The sequence below is a fragment of the Pseudopodoces humilis genome, chromosome 11 (genome assembly GCF_049639895.1).
Source record: "Pseudopodoces humilis isolate 2021_Gansu_Grassland_sample_001 chromosome 11, ASM4963989v1, whole genome shotgun sequence".
NCBI classification, from domain to species: Eukaryota; Metazoa; Chordata; class Aves; order Passeriformes; family Paridae; genus Pseudopodoces; species Pseudopodoces humilis.
Window position 1 is genome coordinate 10,225,944 of NC_142210.1, and position 20,899 is coordinate 10,246,842.

The following is a 20,899-nucleotide window of genomic DNA, read 5'->3' on the forward strand; positions in this document are numbered from 1 at the left end:
ATTCATTACCTTTTCCAATCTTTGCTGTTTAATGAAAATCAAGACCACTACACCTCTTAAAGGTTTCAAATACCTACAGGAGACATGCTATGGCACATTTTTTTTGCTAATAAAATAATGAAAATCTGATTTAAAAACTCTTTAGTTGACTAAGATTGTCAGGGAGGTCTCCAACAAAAGCAGCAAGGAAAGCTCTCCTCTGCATTCAGATGCCATCTGAATCTTTGTTCATTAAACACTAGATGGCAACATCACTCACTCTCATCTATTTCAAAGCCAGATCTTTAGTGCTGGAACGCAGCTGTCCCATGCACGAACATTGGAATGCAAAGTGCAGAACACGCATGGAGCAAGAAACAAAGAGATGGGGGCTTCTATTTTTGCTTGGTTTTACTTCATATGAATAAACAGCTGTGACTTAAGTAGAAAATAATCATCTTCACATAAATAAAAAACTTCACTCAGTAAACTCCAGATTTCACTCTTCCTAACAAATATCACACTGGTAGAGTTATACAAGAGTAAATATGATATATTTTCAAAACTCAAAACCATGTTATTTATCAGGAGTGCCAGAAGCCCTTCTTAAGGGGGGCTTAAGGGCGGGGCTACACCAGCCTCTTCACGAAACAGCTCTGAATATCTCACAAATCACCAATGACAGGTTTCCAAACAGGACTGTAGTTCAACAGAAAGGAAAGACAGGCAAGAAAAATAGAGTCAGAATTATTATACTCACATAGCACAGTAACTATCTTTAAAGATAATTAATGTGAGCTGTGTACAGAGACAGCAGCACGGCTCTGCCTGCATTAGAGGCTCATTGTTGCAATGTAGGTATTAATACATTTAAACAATGCATCAATCAGTCATTGCTACAACCATGATGGTGAAATAAGAAATTTAAAAATATTCAGAGAATATATCCAAGAGTTTGATATAGGGATCAATTTACCATAAAGAGTAGTTAACAAAATGGGGTTTGAAAGCTGCAAAAGGAAAGTATTGTAGCACTTCAATCTGAAATTTCTAATGACAGGTAACAGTTCTGAGATCTGACAAGTTATTCTGCAGAGAAGATTAGGTTATCATCACTTACCCCTATTGATACTACTGGTTTTTCCTGAATAGATAACATGTACTAGTATATTTGAGGAAAATTGAGTTTAAGAAGCAGCTCCACACTGCCACTATGCTAGAATTAGTGTCACTAAGAACTCCAAAATTATCTACTATCAATCAAGAGATCATCTGTGTATTTTACTTGGTTAAGTGCAAATCTATCATATAATTTTGGATGGCAATAAAATATTTTTAATATAGTTTGCTATTATCTAACCTGTACCTGTATTATAAATAGAGCTGGTATATATTACTTTTTTTGCTATTCTGATTAGGAGAGGAATAAATCCCATTTTTTACTAGCAAAGAAGTCTTTAAGATGACCAGAACAAAACTAATGTCTACTCTCTCTTACTGAGACTTTCAGTATTTAGTACAACGCATAGTGATTTACTATAATCTTTGAGCAAAATGTTGCATGATAATTACATACTTTGGAGCATACTGTACTTAGGAAAATAAGTCCATATGCAGGACAGCATACCTTCAGGTATCCATGAGGGATTTTATAATCTGTCTTTTTACAGGTTATTATCAAATGGGTCTATGCCAAAGCTTCCAGCCCGCACAGAAGACACAGAAACCATTGCTGATCAATTTAATATATTATTTCCCAGTGCAGGCAGAGGCCAAATATTTTTGTGTAAATCTCATGGGTTCTAAATCTAGCAATAAAATTTCATATTTACACAGTCAGCCCATCCACATCTCATATGGGAACAGAGCGATCTGTGAGAGAAACAACCACTTATGTAAGCAAAACTGTGGCACTCACAGTCAATGGATGGCCCAAGTTCACTTCAAGATCTTACATGAAATCAGAAATTCATACCAGAAAAATCTCTCCCTTTTGGGTTAACATCAAAACTTTTCCATTAACTGCTAACTTTTAACTCATCCTGGTATAAAGCTGAGTATATGAATGTGAGATTGGTATTTGTATTGTGATGATGCCAAGACCAATGCTATACTTCTGACACATTCTGTTTCCCTTGTGGACAAGTGGCAAGCATGGCACCAGAAAAGGTACAAAGCTCATACAAAGGAAGGAAAAGGCATCACTTGAGCTCAGCATTGCCTCACTTCACAGAACTCCAAGTGATGAATTTTGTGTTCCACTCAAAAGCAACAATAATTGAAAACAAAACTTTGCATTAGAACTTTGCTTCTCATAACCACACTCTATAAAAAGCATCTAGCTGAGTAGAAGTCAAGTTATAGATCAGCAAAGAATGAGTAAAAACTGGCCAAGACTCCCAGGTTAGACCAGAATTCATTTGTTTATAGTTATATGCACTCCATACATAACAGTAACCCCAGTGCTTATATCACTGCAGATTGTTAAATACATTTAAATTTCACAATAAGCAGATGTGTTCTTACATTCTTTTACATTCTACTAGATTTGAAATAAAACTATGAAGTACATAAGACTCCAAAGACAACCATTAATCTTCTTGGCACTGGAAGCAGTGACAACAGCCAGCAAAGCTCTGAGCTTGCTCATGGCATTGGGCCTTTTATGCATTCTTCTAAGAAGTTGCTTTGCATCCTGCAAGACCAGATTGTGCAAAAGAGAATGAATTATGGATAAAAACAAACAGCAAATCACAAAGGGCGCATTTCAAATTTAAAGAAAATTAAAGTTTATGTTCTGCAAAAAGAAGTGCGTCGTGGGAAAGACACAATGGTTGTCAAGTGGAGTATGTCATTTTGGCAGCCACTTGCTCCATCGTTAGGGAAATCATCAAGATATTTTAGAGCACATCTCACATAATCTGAGTTAAACAATGGCAAAATCATTCTACTTAATGAAATACGAAACTTCTATTTTTATCTTATGCTAGGCATGAATCAGTTTCCTGTTGGAAGTTCTCTGATGCACCTAACAGGCTAAAGAGCAAGGAAAGCTCACGGATTTAGAAACACAGTACAGACAAAAAGACAACATGGCACTTTGAATCCCCCTGGAGTAGGAGGCTGGATATAAATTAACTTCATTTTGGCCACTGTATTTGATGTTCTAGCAAGCTACCCCAGCCCAGCAGGTTCCTGGCACAGGTTTTATGGCATTTGAGAGGATCACTGGGAGCACTCCTCATTTGTTCAAGTTCTAGAAAACACAGGAGCAGTTTGCAACAATAGAAATCAAATCTAATTCTCAGTTCATTTTACATTAATTCTAATGTAAAAATAGAAGCAACTGCATTGCTGAAGTTAAAATTTTATTTACAAATAGCTAAATATATTTTATGGTCATATAAATATATTTACATTAATTTATATATATTTTTTTAATGTTTAGACATATTGAGAATCCTGCTAATTCTTGATCTCTGCCATTGATTGATAGATACTCTTCAGAAGTGGATTTTGAAATGCTTTCTGTGTCCCACAGTTTCAGTCACAGGGTTTTGGTCAATTACAGCCTAGTGCATGTTATACCAAAAATACTGCCTTAATAAATTTTCCTGTTATTAGGTTCAGAAAAAGAATAGTGGAAAGATATGAACAATCCTAATTTTTTTCTATTCACTTGCCAGGAACAACAACAGCCTGCATGTGCACAAGGCAGGGCTGTGCAGAACTCTCTGTTCTGGTTTTAACATATAAAGCTTCCAATGTCAAGATTACAGGTAGGAACATACAGATACTTTTATCTTTTTTTGAGTTAAATAATTGCTTCTCTTTCTTGCTATGAATCCAATCTGTCTTTTTAATAAAGAAAATTTTACTTTATTTGCTACATCTTAAAAGATTAAAAACATGTGGATAATTATTAGAAGCCATATATGTTTTTCCCTTAATACAGAAAAGCATTAGTTCTTCTGCATAGATATAAGAAACAATTTATTTTTATTTTGTAATATGACATGCAACAAAAGAAAGAAATTAGAGTCATAAAATTGGACAAGCAACATGAAAATATATGAAATGAGGCAATCTATCAAAAGATTTAATTCTCAAATTGACAAAAATATGGAAAAAACAATATTTTGATATGCTGTTATGCATGAAACTTGAACATATTATTTATGTAAGTCAAATTCAAAATACTGAATTTATAGGATAAAAATTATAAATACCGTAAAGCACAAAACTAGACTATGAAACAGAATGCTGTATCTGAATGAATAATTTATTTGGATACTAGCCAGCTGGAACAGTAAAGTAGGATTTATTTCTAAATTCATCTTGCAATAATTATGTTCACACATCACCTCAAGCATTTTACAAAATTCATTTTTGAGAAATAAAACAGATAATTATTCCAGATGTTAGGACTGCCATGTATGTATAGATTACTGTGGCAATTTAATTATTGTTGTTACAATTCAAAACACCATTTTCTATCAAACATGCTTATTGAGAATTTAAATCAGAAAATGGTAGCAGATGAACTAAGGGTGAATTCACTCAATATGCCAAATTTTTTGTGCTCACAGCAGGCTCACAGCTGTTAATATTTACTCAACAGTTACTACTGCTTTTATCTCCCAAATGAATATTAATAAAACCAAAGATTAACTGTGCATATTTGTGCTGTAAATGACTTTTAATCCATGAAATAAAAAAATAACATGTATAGAAGGTAACAGAGTATATAGTATCTAAATCACAAAAGCCCAGTCTGGTTTTCTAAAAGCAGAAATACAGACTGCAAATTTGACAGATTTGGTTCTTATTTTCTTATGTTGCTAGATCACACAAAATCCCCAGTGTCCAGTGGAATTGCCATTGTAATCCCTCAGTGCAGTATGATGTAAAGGACAAAGCTGAACAGGAAACATTGCAACCACTACCAAATTACTCCAATCTGTTTCTTCTCATAATTATGGTCAGGTAATTCCATTGCACTGGTCAGTCTAATCTGAGTAAGCAATTATTAAGACATGGACTGAAAAGCACTAGATTAAAGCTGACCTAAAACCTATGACAAGGCTGAGAATTTAACAAATCCAACCACCTTGGTCTGAAGATTGGAGATCCCAAGTGCCCACACCGTGGTCCTCTTTTAGAGAAACTTCCTTCTACAATGACTGTAAGATGCAGTACAAATTCCCTTATACCTGATTTGAACAATTGTTTTTATTGCCATGCCAGGGTGTGAATCTTTGCCTCTGGTTTCTGTTATTTTCTTACTTCAAGTGCCGGATTTTCAGGTATAGGAGATAAATATTGTTGTTATTTAGTAACACCTGTAAGCTTTCAACACTGTTACACAGCTGCAAGGTATAAACACCAAATATAATTTGCCCTGAGTTTAAATTATCATGGAATGGGTATATTACATGAATGTCTTGGTAAGCTGACCTTACCTCATCTGGCCTGGTGATGCATTTCCCTTTCCCTGAACAGGGAAAGTTGTCTGAATGGCTTCCCACAGGCATGCAGGTACTCACTTTCACCACCACAGTCAAGCGTAGAGCCACAATGCACTTGGTAACTGAATCATTCAAAAAACCTTTAAAAAATAAAAATAAAATGCTTTTGTTACATGACAAAATAGGTTGATACTCTGGTTAATGCTCTGCAGCTAGAAAAATAAATAAAACTCACTTGAAATAAATTGTCAACTAAGAACAAAATTGCTCATACTTAATACACACCTCTCTGAATGCAAGGCATGTAAATACAGGTTAAAATACAGTTCGGGGACAAACCACATTATATTGTTTAAAAAAGGAAGGATGGTGAAACAAACCTACTTTCAGAGCTCAATGTACTTTTTTAGGTTTCAAAATTAAATTATTTTGCCTGCTACTTTTTGAAAAGTTAAGAAATATATATATATATATATATATTTTTAATAACGAGCAACATTAAAATCAAATTTTGTGGAGAAATAAATTTGAATGAACTCATGAAAGTTACTTTCAGAGCTAAAAAGCACCCAGATTCATTACGTTGGTAAAAGATGGAGAATCCCTTTGGCTCTGTTTTATATGAAGTTTGACAGAATATACTTATACCACTTGACAGCATTTCTTTGTGTATTTGCAATGCAAGTATTACTGAATGTCTGATCTGATGTCTCTGTAAGCTGATATAGCAGGTAGAGATGAACCAAACATGGAAATAGGAACACTGGGCAAAGAACAGGAAGATTCATGAATCTCTGCCTAGAACCTGTAATTGCATGGAATGAAAAAAAATTTGTGGTTGGTAGGTATAAAAACACACTGGAGCATAACAACATCACTATCACACATATTCCTAACAGATTTATTTGAAAAATAAAATAAATACAACAGGAAAGATAAAATGGGGCACATACACAGCCCATGACATATGGGATAAAGTCAGAGTTCATGTCAAAATACACAGCCCCTGCTCCTGTACTTCACTTGTGCTTGGACTGACTTGTTCCAGCACACTGATTAGACTCCTGTGTCAACCCTTCCATGTGTGGCATCAATTAATTGTTTTTGGGGGATGATAAATGTGTACTGACACAAAAATGTGGTGTATATACTGTATGTAGAATTTTGCATAGAAAACCACAAAAGATCTTTCCATAGACTGTCAAACCTTGACTTCACTATCCTGAATGCAGGTAGACTCCAAAGGGTCTAAGACTCTAATACCAGAATGGAATGTTGCAGGCACAGAACCATTCTATGATTCTTCTTTTCTTTAGAAAATATAGAAAGAATTTAAGAAAATTTAAGCAAAAATTGATGTTCTGGTTTTTTTAAACAAATATCCTTAGTATTATAAAGAACACTAAATAGATGCAGTGTATGATATAAAATGTTTTTTCCTGGATTTTCCACTTCAAATTGCAAAATCCATTTACACCTTAAACCTCTAAGGAGCTTCAAAGATACAGTTCAGCTTCTTGCATTATAGACAGGAGATAGCAAAATATTTAGTCAAGAGAAAAAGAATAGTAAACCAAAATATTTTTAATGAACAGGAACAAACAAAAGTTTCATGAAACAGAACTTCAAGTGAATTCTCTTTCAGAACAGCTGCTAAGCATTACTTACATTTTGCATATGGAAGTGTCAAGCATGACTAATTCTAAAAATTCCACAAAAAATCATGTGGAAGACTTGTATTCTTTGTTCTTCATTTTTAGATTTCACTTTTTAAAATGCTGCATTCCTTCAGCTAGTAGTTGTCTATGATCCCTAAATCCTACTTTCAAACAGGAAAATCTCATGTCCTACATAGACATCATTGGCTTGAATACAGCCTCTACAAGTTAGCTGAATATTCTAAAGGATCAGATTTAAAACTAAAAAACACATGTATTGGGTATAGTTCCAAATGCCTAATGGTCTGTTTTGGCTAGTGAAGATTATTGTAATCTGATGACCTCTTCAAAGCAAGCCAATTTATCCTGGCCTCAATACATACCCCATTTTTACCCATCTGTTCAAAGATGCAGCCAGAATTTTTCTTTAACAATTGAATGTGATTGTCATTGGCAGTCATGCAATTATATGTGAATCCTTGGAAGAATGTGGTATTTAGAAAATGTCTTTGGGTTCACATTTTCTTGTCTGAAGCAGACTGTTACATATTCTTCAGGACAGTTCCCTAAAGAAATATTAAATCAACCTTCTTCGTACTTTGAATCTTGTTACTATTTTGGTATCAAAAGCCCTTAGGCAAACCACTGAAAAAATCATTATTCTCTTTGGAATGCCACACATTTTCCTGCAATTTCTAATTATCTCACCTAACTTGTAAATACTAGAAAAATATAAACATGGGTATTTATTTTCTCTCTGTAGAAGCTGCATACAACTTTCTGAGATCTCTAGGTTTTAAGGCAAAAAGAAGCTTGTCTGACCATCTAAATATAACACCCCGCTTAACTCAGGTCATAGCACTTCAATTAATTCCTTCCCCAATTCCCAAGCAACTGAACTAGAGTGAGTTTTAAGTTCTATTTTTAACTTCTAGATGGGAGAATAATTTCAGAACCATATTTACAGCTACTTTCATCTCAGGTCTGGAGAAAAATATTACAGCAGTTTATACCAAAAGGTAATTTTGTTCAGTTCAGCCTTGCTGGTTTTCTAAAGCCAGTTGAAACATAATGGCATCAAAGCATTTTTAGCTGCAGAATTCAGGGTTTAGTTATTTACAGTAATATTACAGAAATAATTCTCAAGCCAAATAAATAATTATGTGATGTGAGTAGCCATTTAGATTGCAGAGGAGGCATTTTCAAGCTTTGTGCACACGCATTTGATAGTCTGGGAAATGCCTGCACAATTTCCTTGGCAGAATGCATGGTAAAATACACTATCCACTCACATATGTCTGGGAGCACTAAGTATGGATGCTCCTGTTTCACCTACATCAAGAAAGTTAATAATGAAAATTAAGGAATAAAGTAAAACTAAAAGATGTCAGTTGTCATCATTATATCAAGATACTTTCAGAAGATCATATCATGCCATTCAAATTACCAGTACTCAAACACTGAGTGTATGCTTTCTAGACTACACAAACTGATTTGCCTCCCTCACAAGCCCCATTTTTGAGTAATACCTTCCTTCTAAGCAAGTCAGCAAGCCGGTCCAAGTGGACAGTCAAAATAGGGAAGACTGAAGCTAACAGACCACCAAGAAGGTTATCACATTGCACATAGTGTTAGCAAAAGGCAAAACACTTCACTAGAAATCATTCACTAACTCTTGGTATGCACCCAACATATTCTGACACACACCAACACCTTTTGCATTTGGCTCAAATGCAAAATGCATTTCTCTGTATTCTACACAGTGAATACATGTATTTCAAAGATATTCACCTTTGGTTGAAACAGTAAATTATCCTTTTAGTTCCAGTTCACAGAAGTGTAGATCTTTGAGTTCACCTAAAGGTTTCTTGGATGAGTGAGAATGACTGCCAAGGGGATTGGGCACTCGCAACAAAGTACCAGTCCTCAAGTTTTCCACTTTTAGCCTGGTTTCCCAAGGAAATGAGACACCAGTGGGATGTCTATCAGTTTCCATCTGTTCTCTTTTTCTCTCTCAACACTTTCCCACACCAAAAGCTTTTGGGGTCAGTAGCCAACTTCAACATTTTGCAAAGCAGTGAAGTTCTCAAAGACACAAAGTGCCTACAGCTCCCCTGCACAGTAAGCAGCCCTGGCACCAAGGGCATTGGTAAGTCAAGATGGTAGGAAAACTAAAAAGGCCCCAGAATAAGGTGATGTAAATTCTCTACCCCATTCCCCATGTACAGTACAGTCAGTAATTCATTATTTGGAAAATGGGAAACTCAGATAAATGATAGAAAAACAGATCGTATCAGTCCTTCAGGATTGAAGCAGCAGTACTTGGTGTGCCTGCACCGTAACTTCAGTTCTTGTCATGCAGTAACATAGTGAAGCTATGATACTTCCAGGTCAGATTTCAGCTTCTAGAAAAAACACTGCTGTTATCAGAGCATACTAAACATCCTTTATAAACCTTACTGGTCCAAGATAGAAGCTATGTAAGTATATCTGATAGTTCATCCAGAGATGATGGAAAGTCTTAGAATTAACCTAAAGTGTAAAAGAGTCCAGAGGAATTTTCTGTTTGACCACATCTCCCCCACCACAAGAGAAAATGTTATCCAGCAAGCTAAACAAGAGTAGCCAGTATGCTCAACCTCTTCTTTTATTGCCATTGAACTCTGCAGACATAAGAATACTTTAAAAAAAGTAAGCTAGGAAAGAAAGAGAACCCAAATTTTAGCCAAAGATTATTTCATATCCGTATGTCATGTGATATAGCTAACATTCAATACCATGAAAATTACTATGAAAACAGTATATACTAATCACCACCATGCTTCAATGCCTTTTTGGATCTAAGCATGAAGTTGGAAATTTACTATATGAACCAATTTCCCTCTGTTATGGCACTGCATATCACAATCTCAAATGGTTTTCCATCTATCAAATCTGAGCAAGCTCAATCCTTCTCTTGTTCATACAAGTCATGTTCAACTCATTTTAGAGACCTAACAAATGAAAAAACTTGACAAGATGGTCTCATGATGTACTTAATTCTGAAAATTTACCTTTATGTGTTGAAGTAGTAGAGGCCTGATTTTGATTAACAGATGGACAAACATTTACACCCCTTTCCATGACACTAATACTCAGGGTCATTAAGGCCTACCAATCCCCTAAGGACCCTGACTGCCCTACAGAATATGAAAAATGGGTCAGGAATTCTTTCCCAGTTTGCCTCAGGATGATTATCATACATAAGGGAACGAGAAGTGAGAAACAGGTAATCAATGCCATTTGCAATCTTTGATGCAGTACATCAGGGCCATCAGCACCATACAGAATGTCTGAGATCTCTCGCTAACGATGCTGCTAGGCAACATAGCATCTGGGGATACAAAAATACAGCTGCAATAGCAAAATTGCTATTTTGTCCACAAATAGCACTATTTATAGGTGGCACAACTCTCCCAAATTCTATACAGATCAGCTTGCTTACTGTGCTTTATTCACAGAAGCCTCGGTCAGATACTGCTTTTGAAAGTATATATAGATTCTAATGAAAATCAGTTCAAGAACTGTTTCAAATATTTTATTTTTCACAAGCTCACGTGAAACAGCAATTTAAAGAATTTTTCCTGGGAGGTGACTGAAAACCTTATCATCACATTCATTGTCTTCTCCAAATTGCATTCATAGTCACATCAGTTTTTAGATGGATATGCTCTCTTCCTTCACTACCAACAATGAAAGCAGCCTGGGCTCCTAAAATCAAACATACACTTTCTTCTCAGGCGTAACCACTAAAAGGTAAGAGTGCTACTGCTCCAGTTACATCCTCAGTAACAATACTACAGTTCTACCAGAGGCAGATTGACAAAGATAGTGTTACACTGGTGTAAGAGAAAGCAAAATTTGGGTGTCAGAAAATTATTACCAAAACTTCGGGCAGGAACAGGCCACAGCTTGCCTTTCAAGCTGGAGCTCAGTTTTGCAGGACTGGTAGTAAAAATATATTTATGAACTCAGCAAACCAGTTGAATTCATTTAGCATAGCAAAGTCCCAAGTTCCACTACATTTCCTCTATAACAAATGTCAATTTCTGAATTTCACTGTTACTTAAACAATTATCCAACTTAATAGCTTGGCTGGACCAAACCCCATGACAGAATTATGAAACAGTCAGCTAGCAGGAGTACACTTACTCTTACAAAGCCACTTGCATTCAGCTTATTAAGGAGCTGAGGCAGTAGCTTAAAGTGTGACCTTCTCCCACAGCTTCAAGGACTCTGCTTATGGTCCAAGGTAATGGTGAAAGCCCAGCAAAGGGTGACAAGACTATTCTAAAAGATTTCCTCTATCACAATTTCCCAATATATCTTTATTTGTCAGCATTTCACCCAAGTTGCCAACTTCTGGCAGAGAACTATTTTGGGCCCAAATGTAGACCACCAGAATCCCTGATTCCACACTTCGCAAACGCAGTTAAGTGCGGTGGAATACAAGTGGCATAGCTGGGACTGCACTAAGAGGAGCTGCAGAAGATGGGATGGCAATTGTGACCAACTTAAAATAAATATCTCAATTGTGAACTGGTCAGAGTCATATTCAAAAAAAGAGGAATCTTAAAAGTAAAGAAACGAACAAAAGTTATTTCACCAAACATTACAAATTTGAGGAGATAAACCTCCAAAGACAGAATAGAAAAATAATTTCCCATTGTTACTTGCTAGAAATAGCAGTGAATAAAAATTAATTTTGAATAATTTACTGATTAATTAAAGATTACTCTAAAGAGTAAAAATTATTTAAATGCTAGCTTATGTACATAAAATGTATGTATGAAAATAGTAACTAGTCTGATGTTCACATCTACTTATGTGTGAGATGAGGTACACTCAACTTGATCATAAAAAACAGGATATTTATTTTATCATACTTATAAAGATACCCTTTCTTATATAGGCCGACAGCATTCTTCAGAATGGTTTGGATTTCAGCTGAATGCTTCATTTCTTTGTCTTACAGGGCCATCTTTTAAAATAAATCATTGAAATTAACACTTCACTGCACTTTTCTCGCTATTTGCACTTTGCTGCTGCTGCTATTGTTTACCAAAAGGTCATTTTCTGCAAGGTTAGCTCTTGTGCCCAGAACCCCAGGGAAATGTTCAGTTGAGCACAATGCTCAAATCTACAGACAATAGGGCCCTTCCAGGCAAATTTCACACTTAAAAATGAGAACCCCACTAACTGGAGCAGTTGTCACCAGCTCCCCCCAGCGAGGCCGCCCTGCACAAAAGGAGCAGAACAGCCACACACACAGAGGTTCTGCACATCAGCTGGGTACAAGCACTGAACACTCCAACCACAGCATGCACAGGGCACAGAGATTTAATTTGGTCCAGAATGAAAGAGGGTTAAGTCAAATGACTGCAATATGCCATGGACTGGGAGCTCACACAGATGCTCAGCTGACACATGGCAACTTGTTAAAGCTAGAGTAACTTGATTATATGTCTTTCAGTGAATTCAATTCACACATCTCCTATCATGAAATAAAATGTCCTATTTAATTCTTTGCTTAAGTGAAAACAGTTTTGAGATGCAGTAAGCTGCTTTCTTTAGACAGTAAGGTGTGTTTTAGAGGCCTGTAACAACACAAAATACATCTCAAAGCCAAAGATACAATTCGCCTACTAATCTGAAATCCTATACATTTTATTGCCAGATAAAGAGTTAGAAAAGACCAACTTGTTTCAAAATGTCTGCCTATATTATTTTTTTTTCACATAGTATTTTTTACACTCTTTCATTTTGCCCATTCAATATAGCTGCACTAGTATTGGTGGTGACTACTCGTTAGTGCATGATGAGATCTTGCAGGGAGACTTGCTTGAATAATCAAAGAGCAACAGAAGAGTAAGTAACTGCTCAGGGCAGAGTTATAAAAGAAAATACTTTGTTGCATCTGAAAGGCAGGACTGCATTTTGGATTGGAAAATATTATCCCCCTGACATAGAACCATATGGCTCCCACACTTATTAAAAAGCAGCAGATAACTTGTGCTTCAGAAGCCAAGCATTAATTTTCCTTTTTAAGCCAAACATCAAAAAGTTTTGTGGAATTCAAGCAAGCTGCCTTAGAGGTGTTGGCATTTGAATGGCATCAGTACTCTTCATCTCACCACAAAGACGCTAGAGCACCTATTTTCAAGTGAGTTTGTACAGCTACCAATTTTATTTAAGGAAATATTTTTGAAACACTTGATAATTATAGTTTAAAGCAGCTAATTATATTGTATTGATCGAAAAGGCTGGGCATCTTGGAGAAAACCAGATGACATGCCAAGTAATGTTAACTGACAAGTCTACATCAGTTTTTGTTTGCTGTGATGAAAATACTCATAATTTAAAGGTTGTGCTGGAAGATTTATTTTCTGTTTAGATAAAAATATTAATTCATATTAAATGTTAAACTTTCTACCTTATTATCTGCAAGGTCTTATCTGAGAAATAGCTATTTTGCTTATAAATGTCTTCCTTTGATTTTATAAGCAGACAATAAGCTAAAAAGCTAATGTAGTAATATCTCATGAAAGCTGCTTTTTAAGCAGCATCTTTCCTTTTAAGCAGCTGCTTTAGCAGCACCATGGAAGTGCTAAATAAAGCACAAAGTCTAAAAGCAAGTAGTTTCAAACTATTTACAAGCATTTTTTTACAATTATATACAAACCTTTCTATTATATTACCTATGAGGAAATTGAGTCAAAATACTAATGCCCAACTGTTCCACTATTTTTCTGTAACAGCGCCCATCATTACTGCTTCAGCTCTGGGCACACCCAGGCAGAAAAGCAATTTTTTCAACATTTTATCATGAAAGCTGATAAGATGATCTTTTTTCAACAGAAATATTATCCTAACAGCTGTGACAAAGACCTGAAAACATAAATTCATTTTTTAATGTTGTTAGGAAAAAGAAAGGAAATAGGTTGCATGCACACAGAAATGGCACTGCCAGCTCCACCTTCTACATTATGCCCAAAACCTCTGAATAAATACTTATTAAAACTAAGTAGTAATCATACAATAATCATATAATATGCAGTTTTGTATTGGTATGAAAAGGAAAATGGTATGCAGCTGTGTCAGGGGAGGTTTAGGTAGGATATTAGGAAAATATTTATCACCCAGAGGGTGGCTGGGCACTGAACAGGCTCTCCAGGGCAGTGGTCACAGCACCAAGGCTGTCAGAGTTCAAGAAGTGTTTGGACAATGCTCTCAGGCACAGGGTGGGATTCTTGGGATGCCCTGTGCAGGGCCAGGAGTTGGATGATCCTGATGGGTCCCTTCCAGCTCAGCATATTTTATGTTTCCATGAGTTATTAGTCAGTCTTCAAATTCATTAAAAAGAAGCTATGGTTGTTTTGTGTCCTAGCAGTTAACTGGACTGTTAAATATGATCTGCTATCTATACAGCCCCACAGGTGTATATATACCAGTTTTCCAAGCAGACTGGAAATTTTGTGAAATTAGACCTGCCTGACTGCAAGCCTGCCAGTCACAGGTGTACCTTTGAATATACCTGAAGCACAGAACTGTTGCCTTAGTAAACAGATATATTAATTTAGCGCCAGGGTAAATTAACTGACTTGTGCAGGAGCAGATGGTGTACAATCACTGTAACACTTCTAAAATGTGAGCATTAAAAAAAAAAAAAAAAGAAATACTTTAATGCTTTTATTTTACATTGGTTTGTTGTATAAATTCTCAATATTTTGACAGCAAACTGTGTTCTCAAAATTAATGTTCCAGTACTCAGTCAGAGTGTGATAGCATGCTTGGATAAAAGAGATGCATGCAACAAATCATGAAGGATTTTTGTGGGAGATGCCATGCAAGCTGAGAATGTCCTTCAAAGTCCTTTAAAGGCCTTTTTTATTTTTTAAAGAAAAATGTTAATGCTTTTTTTTTCTCAAGACAGCTATTATTTAATCAATTCTGTAAATCTTCTGCGTTTGCAACAATCTTGTATAAAAAAATATATACATGTTCCAAAATCCAGTATATTACTCCCTGAAAGAGAGAAGTGCACAATGGTGGCTAGATTAGATTTCCCCCAAAACACAGAGCAAACAGCACCTTCAACTCACCCCAGAGATCCTTAGCTGTAACCTATTAGCATTCATGAGAACCTCTGAAAGACTCCTCCACCAACTGACGGTGCATCAGGGAACTCTTATCTCACTTTTTCAGACTTGTAAAATGTACTTCATCTGATTTCAATTTTTCAAGATATATTGCAATGAAGAATAGGTGTGTGGCTCCAACAATGCAAAATTTTGCAGTTAATTAATTTTCAAATGTTCTAGTGCCATTACTGCAAGCATGAATATATGAAGATCCAGAAATAAAACAAATACCGATGAGACATTTTATAAATACCATAAATAGTTTTTGCAGGAATCACTCATTAACTCCAAAGAACATTGGGACAAAGAGTACAAATCTGTAAGTCTAATTAATGGTAAGCCTGCCTTTTACTTCAATAATGTTTTTAATGTTGAACCCTTAATTTCCATCTCTTATTTAAAGACACCATTAAATCCCTCCTGCTTCCCTTTCTCATCATCTCTTTGGCCAAAATTTATGCCCACCTATAGCACTCCACTGAAATTTTCCTGTTCAGAAATGCCCTTGATTAAACGCCTTTTTTTCAAATCTTGGTTCCAAAAGAAACACAAGTTTGCTGCTGCAAACCATGAGCAGAGACTAACAGCTCACCTGGCTTGTCCTACAGACCAACCACCTTGTGACCACCCCTCTCTAGCAGTAACCTGGCAGCACCTGCAAGCCACCAGCACCTTGCCATGGGCCATGTGCTTCATCCTACTCCTAATCCACACAACTCACTTTCTCACTTCAAAACCTGAACCGTATTGGGCTTTCTTCCTCACTGGCTAATAAGCACACTCTAATAAAACACAACAAAATATTTTAGAAGACCGGCACATGTGTAGTAGCAAATCTTACAGAGAAACTCAAAATCCTCTAAGCAAAGCATGGAAAGCATTGGAAGAATGTCCAAGCCAGTCTTCTGCTGGCCACAGCCAGGTAAATGCTGTAATTTAATTTTGTTAAAAAAAACACAGAATTGTGCTGCATAATCACAGCACCATCACTCTGTCCCTGCACTGCAAGAGACTGCTTGCAGATGCAGCAGCCATTTTATAAAACCCAGTACAGAACACAGAGTGCTCTTTTTGGGTGAGTTGTGCTACACTCTCCCCTTCATTCTCACACAGTGCAGGTACTGTCTCTGGGGTGAACAGCTCTGTGCTGACAGGGTCTATATTTAGATCTCAGAAACAGCATTCTTCCCAACCTCTAGACACTGTGCCCTGAATCACATGATCAGCAAATCAGCACATTACTGCTGACTTCTGAGTCTTTTCAATCTTGTAAAAACAACTTTAAACTTGTGTCACCACAAGGTAACACAAAACAAATAATATTTCCCTAAATGTTTTTTCTTTGACATAAATAACTTATTCAGAAAGATTTGCATGAGGCAATTATAGTACCTTGCTGAGTAACAGAACTTGGAAGGAACACAGTGAGAAATGACTCAAAAAGGATGTAGATCAAAAAGAGACATACACACAAAAAAGTCAAACCACAAAAAACACTCAGATCTTCCTCATTTCTCTTTTACACTTCTAATTAGAAATTTTTTACAAGATTAAAAAAATGCCCTTCTACAAAATTCACCAATTAAGAGAAGAGACCTTTAAAATCACATTTGAATAAACAGAAAAAGAGTGGGGGAAGGAGGAGGAAATTATTATATAAAGTAAATTTTTCAACTGATGTGGTCCACAGCTTTACTGTATGACTCCGCTTACAGAAGCCTACAGCATCTTGTGGCCTCTTCATATCATTCTAACTTAAATATCATCAATAAAAGCACTGGCAACATTATAGTTTTTTTTATATAAAATCACCCACTTTAACTTATGGTACCTTAGAATAAACTTTTCATGTCAATCAAGAAACATGGAAATTTGTCTATAAGAAAAACTTTATTCAAGTGACTTATTGAAAGCTGAATTATTAAAAACTTGTGAGGCACGTCAAATTGACAGACGTCTTCCACACATCTGGATCAAATCTGAAGTAAAGATCAAATTATTTTTCTGTAAGACTTGGCAGAATTATGGATTTCAGTTGAGTGAAGATAAAGTTAATTTTCACACCAAATACCTGAGTGACTTTTTAAGTTTTACACCCAAGACTTACATTTCATTGGACAAAAACTGATGATGGGAAGTAAGCAGAGTATTTCCATACAACTGAGAAGAAAATTCAGAGGCTCTTTCTCAAACTAAAAAGTCATGCCTTAGTTTCAGCAGCTGGAAAATTTTACAATTAATTTCACTATCAGGAAATTAAAAAGAAAGACTGAAGTATCAAAAACCACATGGAAATAAAGCAAGATGTCTCAGAATACTTGTACTGCATGAAATAAACCATTTTTATGAACCCAGCCTTGTGTTATATTCATCTAGGAAAAGGTACATTTTCACCTCTTGTTACCCAGCACACAATAAAAATTTCAAAAAAAGAATGCCAGTGGCAGAAATTCAGTTATAGAGACAAGTAGGACAGGACAAACTATGAAAGAGTAACACAATACATATTTTAGTTATCTAAATTAATAACCTGTGCTGTATGGTTTGTACAGCCAACTGGAGCCTTCACAGAGCAACTTGAGCCCTCTGCTTATGAGCTTAGACCAAGCTGTGCCTTTAGGCATTTTCACCACTGCATAAAAGCTACCAATTATCCTGTCTTCAGGATACTTTTATGATACATTAACTACCAAAAAGCAAATGCAAAAATTTATTCCAGAGACATGAGAGGATGGCTTTAACTCTGAAAAATTAAATGCAAAACAAGATTAAAAAGAAAAAAAAAAAAGCCTAAAACTAAGTATCTTAGAAGGAATAATAATATTAAAAGAAAGTGGAAAATTATTTTAAGGAAATAAACATCACTAAAAAGAAACCACTGATGATAAGAATTAAATTATTCTACTAACAACCTTTGAGCAGTATCTTTGGAAAGTGATAGCTGAAAAGGAGAGAACAAGGTACTACTTCTGTATTTGGGGATTTTCTGTATCAGCTACACACTTGGAATGTTTCCCAGTGCTTCTGCATCAGAATGTTTTTTATTTTACATTTATTAGCATGGTAAGTTTTCAAATAACTACTGTGGAAGCTTATAGTTCCTTTAAAAATATCCAGCATTTCAAGCAGATAACAATAAGTGCTGTTACTACAATGACTTTGGCTTCATGTCATTGGTATAATAAAACATCTGCCCAGAAATCTCAATTTAATTAAGTCTATTGTGTCTATGCATAAATATAGCATTAAATCTGTTATATCACATACCCTTAAAATCATTATTTTACTATCAGGCCATTTTCATTATACTCCTTCCACAAAGATGCTTAACATTTAATTGCCAAGTGAAACAAATAGTATATTTTCAAAGTTCCATATTCACAGAGACAACACTAGAAGATAAAAAAGTAGTGCAATTAAACACTGTTAAAGTATAATAGGAAATCTGATCTTGTAATATATGTTTTCAGTTCTCCTGTCTACAGGCTTAAGCTTCACAAAGCATCTCATGATACCTGACAAAGAAACATCTCAAGCATTCAGTTATAAACTGCAGCAATTGCCAAAAGATTATTAAAATAGAACATATAAAATAACTTTCATCATCTCAAGTTATCAGACAAAAATGACCATGTAGATTTTAAAGTGAATGGTGCCAACTGTGTAAGAATTTAGTGTAGCTCTTGTCGGGTTTGAATGAACCAATGTCTGAAACATGGTCCCAATATCCCATCGGGATCTTTTGCCACTTAAAAGGTATTCATCCTTTGTTCCTCTAAATGCTGAGGAAACCATCAGCTGTCACCTAGAGGTCATGGACAGAAAGCCAGCGTGTTACTCACCAATAAAGTAGTTGTTTCCTAATGCAAGCATTTCTTCAGAAAGCACAAGTCCACCCAGTGCCTGGAGAAGAGTGACACTTCTGCCATCAATAAGCGAACACTGTTTAAATCCAGTGCTTGTGACCTTCCACAGCAGGATGAGAGAAGCAGTAGCATCTTGCCTTATTCTAAGAAAAGAAATCATGAGAATATTTATACCAAGGGAAATCAGTGTAATTAGGATACATATCACTGTAGAACTGAACCTTAACAAAGATGCAAATCTAGCAAGTATGGAATTAGGAAAAATCCTGAACATCTTTAGCATGTCCACAAAACTTAAAAATGCTTCAATTGTAAGATTTGCATAATAGTTTATGTAATAGCAGATTAAATCATACAGAGTCCCAATTTCCAATACTTGAAGGTCACCATCTTAAATGCCCAAGAAGAGTTTTAGATAAATACCACATAATAGTAAAGTATATCCTTATAAAGGATCCTTATTCAGTCTTTGTATTTATGCCTTTTTGAGTAGTACCTCCATCCCATAATGCCATCATTTTCTGCAGCTGAAGTACATCCAGCCCTGTTGTTTACTGAAGAACATTCAATGTTCACTCAATACTGGGAGACAGATCCTGGTAGAAATCCTCATTTGTTTGACACACCAGATCGAAGATTCAGGACAGTTTATTCTTGTATATCAAATGAGTCATGTAATGCTCCCAAGGTCACTGAGCCCATGGTGCCTTCCTGAATATTGACAGATTGGATATAAAGTCTACTGCTGCATCCACACTCTCAGCTCCATTAGGGAGCTACATTATGCCAGTCTTTGTACTCACAGGGCACTTTTTTTCCTACTTACCTCCATAAAGAAACAATAAAAATCTTTCATTTCTGGTAAGGTCCCAAGTATTTGCATTAATTTCCTATGAAGGAAGTTCCTGTGAGTTTGAACAATCCTCCAAAAATACCAACACAACTGCATCCAACGCTAAAAACTGGTAGTTCTCTCCTGCTGAAAAAAGACCTCCAAATACCTAGAGATGAAACTCTGTTCCACAATTTCCTCTACTGAAATTGTTTCAATCCTGCTAAAAACACAAGGCAGTTTATCGTTTATCCCTGGTCACTGGTTATTTGATTTCAAAACAAGAAAAGCAAAGTTTTGTGACCATCTGTGACAGAAGTTGTTAAAATGTTGTAACTAGGCATCATAAGAAGCAAATTTTTACAGTATTTGCACCCTCTTTAAGAACAACCCCAACTACTACTCCAAAAGATGACGGTCTAACTTTTAGAACAGGAGAGCAACTAGTTTCACAGTTTAGGTCTCATATGACAATCAAAACAAAATCAGCTTATTAAACTGAAATTATTTTTCTTTCACAGATACTCATTGAATCAGGAAAGCTAGTTGGGCCTTAAAGACAGAAAATTAAATTAAAAATCGATCTTGACTTGCACTAATCTACCGAGGTATAAAACTCTATTAAATATATACAGTGTAAGAATTATCAAAACTGGCTGTGTCCTCTGCAACCTCCTTTAAAACAGGGTTTCCTCATCAAGGCTCTTAAACAGAACTTTAGAATCCACAAATTCTGGCTTTTTCCTGCCTGCAAGAAAAGACACTTGTTTGCTTTCAGATTCCAGCCAGCCAGGGCATCCACACTCCCAGATCTCTTCCTGACTTAGGCTTAAGGATCATGAATGAGCACAATTCAAAGCCCCGTGGGAAGGGTGGGATGGCCCCCATGTTTAACAGTTACTGCTCCAAACTGTCT

The 20,899-nt window shown here is 35.8% G+C and overlaps 1 protein-coding gene across 1 annotated transcript in view; it reads right to left on the reverse strand.

The window, feature by feature from the left end:
- DNER (delta/notch like EGF repeat containing) overlaps positions 1–20,899 on the reverse strand; it is a 112,825-nt gene that overhangs the window by 34,683 nt on the left and 57,243 nt on the right. Inside the window, exons 4-5 of the mRNA XM_005527050.3 lie at positions 19,128–19,294; positions 5,442–5,587 (exon numbers count right to left, since the gene is read on the reverse strand). Coding sequence (XP_005527107.2) covers positions 5,442–5,587; positions 19,128–19,294 — 313 coding nt within the window. The remainder of the gene's footprint in view (positions 1–5,441; positions 5,588–19,127; positions 19,295–20,899) is intronic.